This window comes from Macaca fascicularis, chromosome 4 (assembly GCF_037993035.2).
Source record: "Macaca fascicularis isolate 582-1 chromosome 4, T2T-MFA8v1.1".
Lineage (NCBI taxonomy): Eukaryota > Metazoa > Chordata > Mammalia > Primates > Cercopithecidae > Macaca > Macaca fascicularis.
This window is the reverse complement of record NC_088378.1, coordinates 128,541,029-128,550,726: the sequence shown is the minus strand read 5'-3', so window position 1 is coordinate 128,550,726 and position 9,698 is coordinate 128,541,029. Positions and strand designations below refer to the sequence as shown.

The 9,698-nt window shown below is 51.5% G+C and overlaps 1 protein-coding gene across 1 annotated transcript in view; it reads left to right on the top strand.

Annotated features, from left to right (window-relative positions):
- The first annotated feature begins 3,220 nt into the window (after positions 1 to 3,220).
- Positions 3,221 to 9,698, top strand: part of PPP2R5D (protein phosphatase 2 regulatory subunit B'delta) — a 27,056-nt gene continuing 20,578 nt past the window's right edge. Inside the window, exons 1-2 of the mRNA XM_015449390.3 lie at positions 3,221 to 3,336; positions 8,855 to 8,932. Of these exons, the coding sequence (XP_015304876.1) occupies positions 3,310 to 3,336; positions 8,855 to 8,932 (105 nt within the window). The 5' untranslated portion in view covers positions 3,221 to 3,309. The remainder of the gene's footprint in view (positions 3,337 to 8,854; positions 8,933 to 9,698) is intronic.

The window sequence follows — 9,698 nt, the reverse complement described above, 5'->3', positions numbered from 1 at the left end:
GGCGCCTATAGTCCCAGCTACTCGGGAGGCTGAGGCAGGAGAATGGCGTAAACCCAGGAGGTGGAGCTTGCAGTGAGCTGATATTCGGCCACTGCACTCCAGCCTGGGCAACAGAGCGAGACTCCGTCTCAAAAAAAAAAAAAACCAAAACGTTCTTCTACTCTCTGAAAAAATCACCCATAATCTTCTAATTGCAGAATCAAGGTGATGCTGTTCCATCTTTCTCTGACATTACTGACCAATTGTCTTTTATTTCCTTTGCCACTATGACACCAGTTTTCCTCCTACAACTCTGACTACTTCCAGAAATCATCCTCAACTCCTCCCTTTCCGTTACCATCCCCCCCCACACAATCCAATGAATCACCATATCCTGTTGATTCTACACATTTTCATGCTCCATCCTCTCTTCTCCATCCCCATGGCCACTGTCTTGTAACATTGCTCTCCTGGGTAAGGGACACAGGTGTTTTTTTTTGTTTTTTTTTTTTTTTTAGATGGAGTCTTGCTCTGTCGCCCAGGCTGGAATGCAATGGTGCGATCTTGGCTCACTGCAAAATCTACCTCCCGGGTTCAATCGATTATCCTGCCTCAACCTCCCGAGTAGCTGGGATTACAGGCACCCACCATCATGCCCGGCTAATTTTTGTATTTTTGTAGAGACGGGGTTTTGCCATGTTGGCCAGGCTGGTCCTGAACTCCTGACCTCAGATGATCCGCCCACCTCAGTCTCCCAAAGTGCTGGGATTACAGGCATGAGCCACCGCGCCTGGTCTTTTTTTTTTTTTTTAAAAAGTATTATATTTTATTTTATATAGAATTTTAAAAATTTATTTTTTGTACATGAATAAATTCTTTAGTAGTGATTTATGAGATTTTGATGCAGCCATCTCCCAAGCAGTGTACACTGTACCCGATGTGTAGTATTTTTTTTTTTGAGATGGAATTTTATTCTTGTCGTCCAGGCTGGAGTGCAACGGCATGATCTTGGCTCACTGCAACCTCTGCCTTCCAGATTCAAGTGATTCTCCTGCCTCAGCCTCCCAAGTAGCTGAGATTACAGGGATGTGCCACCACGCCCAGCTAATTTGTATTATTAGTAGAGATGAAGTTTCGCCATGTTGGTCAGGCTGGTCTCGAACTCCTGACCTCATGTGATCTGCCTGTCTCAGCCTCCCAAAGTTCTGGGATTACAGGCGTGAGCCATCGCACCTGGCCCCAGTGTGTAGTCTTTTATCCCTCATTCCCCTCCCATCTTTTCCCTCTGAGTCCGCAAAGTCCATTGTATCATTCTTTTTTTTTTTGAGATGGAGTCTCGCTCTGTGCCCAGGCTGGAGTGCAGTGGCACAATCTCCACTCACTGCAAGCTCCGCCTCCCAGGTTCACGCCATTCTCCTGCCTCAGCGTCCCATATAGCTGGTACAACAGGCGCCCGCCACCACGCCCGGCTAATTTTTGTATTTTTAGTAGAGACGGGGTTTCAGCATGTTAGCCAGGGTGGCCTCGATCTCCTGACCTCGTGATCCGCCCGTCTCGGCCTCCCAAAGTGCTTGGATTACAGCCGTGAGCCACCGCGCCTGGCCCATTGTATCATTCTTATGCCTTTGCATCACAGGTTTATTCTTCTCTTTTTTTTGGAGATGGAGTCTCGTTCTGTCGCCAGGATGGAGTGCAGAGGCACGATCTTGGCTCACTGCAACCTCCACTCACCGGGTTCAAGCGATTCTCCTGCCTCAGCCTCCCGAGTAGCTGGGACTACAGGCGCGCACCACGCGCACCACCATGCCCAGCTAATTTTTGTATTTTTCATAGAGAGGAGGTTTCACCATGTTGGCTGGGATGGCCTCGATTTCTTGACCTCGTGATCTGCCCACCTTGGCCTCCCAACGTGCTGGGATTACAGGCGTGAGCCACCGCACCCTGCCTAATTTTTGTATTTTTACTAGAAATGGGGTTTCACTATGTTGGTCAGGCTGGTCTCAAACTCCTGACCTCGTGATCTGCCCACCTCGGCCTCCCAAAGTGCTGGGATTACAGGTGTGAGTCACCGCACTTGGCCACAGGCTTATTCTTTTTGTCGTCATTGTTGTTGTTTTGAGACAGTCTTGCTCTGTCGCCCAGGCTGGAGTGCAGTGTTGTGATCTCGGCTCACTGCAACCTCTGTCTCCCGGGTTCAAGTGATTCTCCTGCCTCAGCCTCCCAAGTAGCTGGGATTACAGGCGTGCACCACCACACCCAGCTAATTTTTGTATTTTTAATAGAGACAGGGTTTCGCCATGTTGGCCAGGCTGGTCTCGAACCTCTGACCTTAGGTGATCCACCTGCCTCAGCCTCCCAAAGTGTTGGGATTACAGGCGTGAGACACCGTGCCTGCCTGGCTTACATTCTCTCTTAATCCTTTGTTTATACACGTCTGTGATCCACCAGACTGCGAACTCTTTGTGGGCATGAACTGAGTCTTATCCATTAGAACATTGACTTGAGCAGGGTGGCAAGTAAGGGATGGATTTCCTCAGACACTCAACAATGAAGCTGCTTTTCCACTGTGTTCCCAACTGCTGAAATCTAGTTGTTCCCCAATCCCAGTACACTTGCAGTAGGAACGGGGACCCTCTTCCTAAAGTTACACCAAGCCAAGGATTCTCATCTCATTTCGACCAGGTCCTAGCCCTGCCAGGCTTCCCCTTTGCTCCTCTGCAACTCCTGTCTAGGGAGGCGGGTGTCTTGGAAGGTCCTTGGGAGCTCCCTCCATCAATTTTGCATCCGCAATTAGCGTTACTTTACCCCGGTGAAGAAAGGTGCCCTCCGTATTAGGGCTTCCTTCCTCCAATTCCGACTATACAGGGTAGCATAGTAGGCAAAGTGTGAGAGCCCCTTTAGAAGGAAAGAGCAGGGCTCCAAGCGCCGCGAAGAATGGCCGAGGCCGACGCACAGCAGACGCTGGAGTGCAGCAGTCCTAGCCAAGCTTGGGTTTCCCTTATCCCCGCCTCCTTCGCTAAGCTCGACCCACTTTAGGGCGGGACCACCCACTTCAGCCAATTCTGGAAGCCGAACCCTGGCGGTTTGTACTATTTCTTTCCAATAAGAAAAAAAGGAAGCAGCTTGGCTCCAATGACCAATCCGAGGAGGCGGCGCCTGGTTGTCAGGCAGTTTTGTAGGAGTTCGGGCCAATTGGAGGCGCAGGCACCGCTCGACCCGGGCGCTGCGCGCAGGCGGTGGCGAAGAGACGCCGAGCGGGCCGAGTGCGGCCGAGCAAAGCCGGAGCCGGAGCGGGGCCGCAGGAGACGGGCCGGGTCCGGACGGGCCGAGATGCCCTATAAACTGAAAAAGGAGAAGGTGAGCGTGGCCCTTTTTCCCGCACCGCCGCCTTGGAGCCTGCGCGGAGCTCTGGGAGGGGCCGGAGCCAGGCCCGGGACGGCCCCAGACTGACCCTCCCGTCCGGCCCCCGCAGGACTCCTGGGGCCAGCCCTACGCCCCCGCGACTGGCAGCACCCCCAGCTTGTGCCGCAGCTAGGACAGCTCCCCCACCTTGCCCGGAGAGACTCCCCCCACATACACCTCCCTCCCTTCTTCCCTTCTCTTACCCCCGGCCCAGGGTAACCTCCTTCTTCCAGATCTGCCCCATTCCCAGGTCACTGTCCTGCTTTTTCTGTCCCCCCATCACCCCTGGCCCCGATGTCCCATCGGTTTGGGCAGCCCCTCATCTGAAACTGCACGTTCCTCCAGAATTGCCCCCTCCCCCCGCCCTGAGCAGCCCCTTTCCTCTTCCTACCCGCCTGGGACAGCCGCCCCACAGTCCCCTACGGCCCCTTCTCTTTCCATGCCAAGCCCCTGACCTAGAACAGCGCTGCTTTCTCTCTCCTCCACCCAAATCTGGCCTAGGCCCCTCCCTCTAGTTCTTCCTTCACACACAAACTTGTAAGCAGGACTGAGCCCTTCTGTTGATGGAACCTTACAACGACGGTGCTGTAAGGGACCTCTGAGCGCATGCAGTGCAATCCCTAATGGTACAGATGAGGAGACTGAGGCCCCGACAGGGCAAGGGACTTGTCCAAGGTCACACAGACTTCTGGAGGCCCAGCTGCAATATCAGGTCTCCTGACTTAAAGGCCTCTTTTGTATCAAAGCCCTCCTAACTGGCTCCCAGGTGCATCCTAAACCAGTCACCTTTCCAAATCTGAGAAGGCTCCACATCCTTATTCCTAATCCTAGGATAACCTTTGCATTTTTCCTTTTTTTTTTTTGTTTCTTTTTGCACCGGTGCTGAATTTCTGCCTTTCCTGAGCTACACCGTCTTCAAATTGGGAATTTGCGCTCGCTGTCAGATTATTGTTTCTTCTTAGCCTGCAGGCCAGCCACCCCTGAACACCTATGTCTTTGTCATGATGTCCTGACACAGGCCATTTCTTTCTTTCTTTCTTTCTTTCTTTTTTGAGATGGAATTTCGCTTTTGTTGCCCAGGCTGGAGTGCAATGGTGCGCTCTCGGCTCACCACAACCTCTGCCTCCCAGCTTCAAGGGATTCTCCTGCCTCAGCCTCCCAAGTAGCTGGAATTACAGGCATGCACCACCACACCCAGCTAATTTTGTATTTTTAGTAGAGATGGGGCTTCTCCATGTTGGTCAGGCTGGTCTTGAACTCCTGACCTCAGGGGATCTGCCCGCCTTGGCCTGCCAAAGTGCTGGGATTACAGGTGTGAACCCACAGGCCAGTTCTTAAATGTTGCTTTCTTTCACCTTCTTCTTCTACCTTGGTACCGCCTTCCTCTGTTCCTCATCCGTGCCTTTTTCTACCCTCTGTTTCCTGCTGTTGCTGAGGTCTGACTCAGAGGTGTGGTTCCTTTGAGGTACAGACTCACACAAAGGATGCTAGGATACCAGTTCCAGCCTCCCCCAGCTTCTCCTCTCCTGGGGCTGGCCCTTTTTGGTGGGGGCTGGCTCTGGCCTGGTGTTCTGGCCACCTGCTTGATGACCCCAGAGGTATATTGCTTTCATTTGCCCTCTGATTGGCTGGGTTACTGGGCTGCCATCTCTGACCTTTTCAATCATACTTTTTCTCCTGGGGTTGTTCTGTATTTGCCAGGCAGCTCTGATTCTGGGTTGTCCCCTTAACTTTTCAGGGCCTGAGGTTCTACGTACAGGGTTGGTGATGGTGTACCACATGGTGAGCCTTCTGGGGGTAGTGAGCTGGACAGGGTTGTGTGCCCCACCCAGGCCCTGTCCTTGGGGAGTGGGCATGTGGAGGTGGTTTGGGTAGCTCAGTTGTAGACAATGCACACAGAAATCAACCACACCAGGGGCTAAGGGAAATGGAATTCGGAGAAAGCTGGTGAGGTCCCCACCCATTTGTAATTTTTAATCTGTTGGACTAGATACTGTCCCATCCCCAGAAAGCAATAGCCTACTAGTCTGTGAAGAAGACGACAAATTCCCAGTGAGACTTGCTAGGACCATGGGTGTAAGCGTTTGGTTGGGAAAAGGTGTTGGAAGGATTGGGGTGCGTGGAGCCAGGCATAACTCTCACCTCCCTATAAGGTTTTCTGCTCTTGATTTTCAGCTGCATTTGGCCTTCTTCAATGGTTGGCAGGCTCTGAGGGGGGTTGGCAGGCTCTGAGGGGGGTTGACAGTGTGACTGAGGTTTGCCTGGATGCCTGTGGGTGGAGGATCTTTAATGCTCTTCTGTGACCTGTCTCCTCTCTCCTGGCCATCTTTTACAGTTTCCTCTCTAAAGCGTTTCTGAGCCCTCAGTCAGGAGTGAACTCTCCTTTCTTTTCTGGATTTGCAGAGCACTTAGTAGGCCACTTACGGTCCTTTTGTGTTTGGCCTTGGATGGGAATTAATTGTGGACAAGCCTTTTCTTCCTCCTTGAGATAATAACTAAGTTTCATTTTGTTTGGCAACTCCTTTTCACACAGTAAGTAGGTGCTTAGTGGATAGGTGCTAAGATAATCTCTTGGAGGGATTCGCCTCTCTCCCCTTCCTTCATGTTCTCCTCTGGGACTTACCTCTTTTATTTTCCTGAGTAGGGTGCCCCTGCCCCCTCCGACTTTTTTCTTGTTAATAGTAATAGTAATAACATTGACCAGCACTACGGTTTTCATGTGCCTTAACACTGTGCTGAGGGAAGAGGGTACTAATATTGTCGTCATCTAATAGATGAGGAAACTCTCTCTGAGATGAGGCTTAGAGAGTCTAGTTAACTTGTCTATGATTATATAGCTAGTAAGAGTTGGGCCCAAAACACAGGGCTGGGTCCAAACATGTTCGTGTTTTTTTTTTTTGAGACGGAGTCTCGCTCTGTTGCCCAGGCTGGAGTGCAGTGGCACGATCTCGGCTCACTGCAAGCTCCACCTCCCGGGTTCACGCCATTCTCCTGCCTCAGCCTCCTGAGTAGCTGGGACTACAGGTACCTGCCACCACGCCCGGCTAATTTTTTTTATTTTTAGTAGAGACAGGGTTTCACCATGTTAGTCAGGCTGGTCTTGAATTCCTCACCTTGTGATCTGCCTGCCTCGGCCTCCCAAAGTGCTGGGATTACAGGCGTGAGCCACCGTGCCCGGCCTTTTTTTTTTTTTTTTTGAGACAGAGTCTCACTCTATTGCCCAGGCTGGAGTGCAGTGGCGCAGTCTCGGCTCACTGCAGCCTCCGCCTCCTGGGTTCAAGCAATTCTCTGCCTCAGCCTCCCAAGCAGCTGAGATTACAGGCACCTGCCACCATGCCTGGCTAATTTTTTTTGTATTTTTAGTAGAGACGGGGTTTCGCCATCTTGGCCAGGGTGGTCTTGAACTCCTGACCTCGTGATCCACCCACCTCGGCCTGTCAAAGTGCTGGGATTACAGGCGTGAGCCACTGTGCCCGGCCCAAACATGTTCTTTTAACCTCTGTTCTACACAGCACTTGATGGCTGAGCTGGGCTGAAGTATGTGTGCTGCACCTGTTCTGCAGGAGCCAGGGAGCAAGGGTGGTGGGCCTGGTTTCTCCACGCCCACTCACACCCACACACTAAGGCAGCTGGATCTCTCTTAGGCGCATTCTTTGAAAGATATGTCTGAGGCATCATGCTGAGTGCTGTAGGGTGGGTGGAGGGGTACACAAAAGAATAAGCAGCTTATGATCTAATAGAGAGATCAGAGATGTATGAAGATGGGTCAGCTTTGTCCAAGGGGTTCATGTCTGGGGTGTGTGCAGACACCTCAATGTTGTGTCCTGCCTGCACCCTGCCCCCAGCCTATTTCTCTCCACCCCATGCTCTCAGCCACTGTCAAGGGTCAGTGTGGCCAGCAGGGTTAGTATACAGCAGGAGCGTGCTCAGCCCAGAGAAGGAACCCCTTCCCCCTACTGCATCGAGCTGCTCTACACCACACCTTTCTTCCTCCCCACCTCCAAGAAGCCTTCCCCCTACTCCAGCCCACACAGAGCTCTCTTCTCCCTGAAATCCTTTTGCCCCCATAGTCACAATAACTTGATTTAACACTTCTCACTGAAGGGGCTTGGCTGCTATTGAATTGCACAATCTCAGAGCTGGAAGTAATTTCCAAGATCCTCCAGTCCTCATTAAAGGCTTGAATTTCTTTTGCAACATGCCTTACAGGAGGTCACCCAGCCCCTGCTTGAATGTTCTCAGGGGTTAGGGAGCTTTTGGCTTCACTAGGTGGCCAGTTTTAGTGCCATTGCTCCATGATAAAATTCTTGTTTGGAGCTTCAGCCCGACTTGCAACTTCAGCCCTTTGCTCTCATGCCTCTGGTCCATATGGACAAGTTGCATCCAAGGCAGCCCTTCATTTGTTTAAGATCCATCTTGCTTCTCCATCCCTCATGACTCCTCCCTTCCATTGTTAACTATCCCAGTTCCTGCAGCTGTTGGTCTTGGGACATGCCTTTGAATCCACTCCCAGTATGGGTTGCATTTCCCTCTAAGAAAAACTAGGATTTGTCATGGCCCCCCCAAGCCTGATGCTCATGACTGAACCAGATCCTCCAGGATAGCCCTGTCAGTGCCAAGCAGTTTGCACAGGTCTGTTAACAGGATGGAAGGTCACGTGAGCTGCACATGGATGATTTGTGTTGAGCTTGCAGCCAGACCTAAATCCCCAAGTCTTTTTCACATTTTCCCCATCCTGTCCCTGTGCAGTTGCTTTTTTTGGCTCGAAGCATAGGAAGAGATGCTGGGCAGGCCAGGGCTCTGAGCCAGCTGCCAGGTTCCCAAAGGAGACTTCAGACTAGTGCTCACTCTTTGTAACAGTTCAGGTTTTACCCCCATCCCTGTCTCAGTGCTTGTCAACTGAGGTGCTCTTGGCATTTTGGGTGGGACAGTTCTGTACCTGTTAGCATTCCTGGACCTTACTGATTAAATGCCGAGTAGCACCCTGTTGTCTGTGCGCTATCTGTGACATCCAAAAATTGCCTCCCAGTCTTTCCAGGTAGCTGTGAGGGGAGAGTGGTGACTCCCTGCACTCCAGCATGAAAGCCTCCGGCACCCCTTTGACCATGTTAGCCAGAAGCCAGTGAGCAACTGTTCCCTGATGCTTTTTCCTTAAGGCTCCTCACTCTGGTTCTGACCTGAGCAAAGGCCCTCCCAGACCCAACCTCTGCACCAGCCTAATGAGGTGAAAGATGAAGGAGCACTCTCATGCTGAATTAGTGTGTGTTTGGGGTAACTTCCTAACCAGATTTTAAACTCTTGGAGGGGCTGAATCTCCTTCTGTGTAGATCCCTCCACCTACCCCAGCTTGGCACAAGGTAGGTTCTAATTGAACCTGGACAGAGGATATTTGCAACAAAGATCTAAGGGAGCCAGATAAGACCTCTCCCTTTCCCTGGCATCTGCTAACTCTACCTTCATCTTCTCCTTTCAGGAGCCCCCCAAGGTTGCCAAGTGCACAGCCAAGCCTACCAGCTCGGGCAAGGATGGTGGAGGCGAGAACACTGAGGAGGTAATGAATGTAGGTGTAGCCTTAGATATGATGTAGGTGCCACCCGCAACTCCATGATGGCTAGTGGGGTAGGGGATCCCAGGGGGTGAGGTGGAAGGGAAGGCTTCCATATCCTGGGAGGAACCTGGACAGCCCATCCAGACTTCGCTCAGGCAGGATTTCCCTTTGGTTGGTATAGACCAAATACATTCTCTAGTTCTTCAGACTCCCCAGAGATTCCTATGAAAGTTGTTTCTCTGCTTACCAACTTGGAATGTTGAGAATTCCTTTTTCTTGGGGCAAAAAGCTGGAGGTTCTGGAATCCTGGGCAGAAGGGGAAAAGTCCACAGACACTTGATGGGGTAACAAGTGACTTCAGCATGACTCTGGGTGGGGCAGGAGATTGGGAGGGGCTGGTGTCCCTGAGTTGGGCCCAGCTGGGCCCACTGCCCTTGGTCACAATTGAATGTGAGCATGACTAAAAGACAGTCCTGAGCAGAGGTCAGCGCAGCTTAGCAATCTCGGGCTATAAAGCAATAAACAGCAAGCCGAGAGAGCACCAGAAGAGAGAGAGACTTAAGGAAGTATACAGTATATCCATGAAAGTTTGCGAGCGTGCACAATGGGATGCTTTGGATGGTGAATGAGCTTGTGAACATATACAGCGAGCATCCACCACATCCTACCTGGAAACTGGTGATCGATGCTTTCTCTGCTTTCTCCCTCCTGCTCTAAACTGTTCAGAGGGATGGAGGAGAACTGGAAACACAGCTCTCTAGTTATGGAC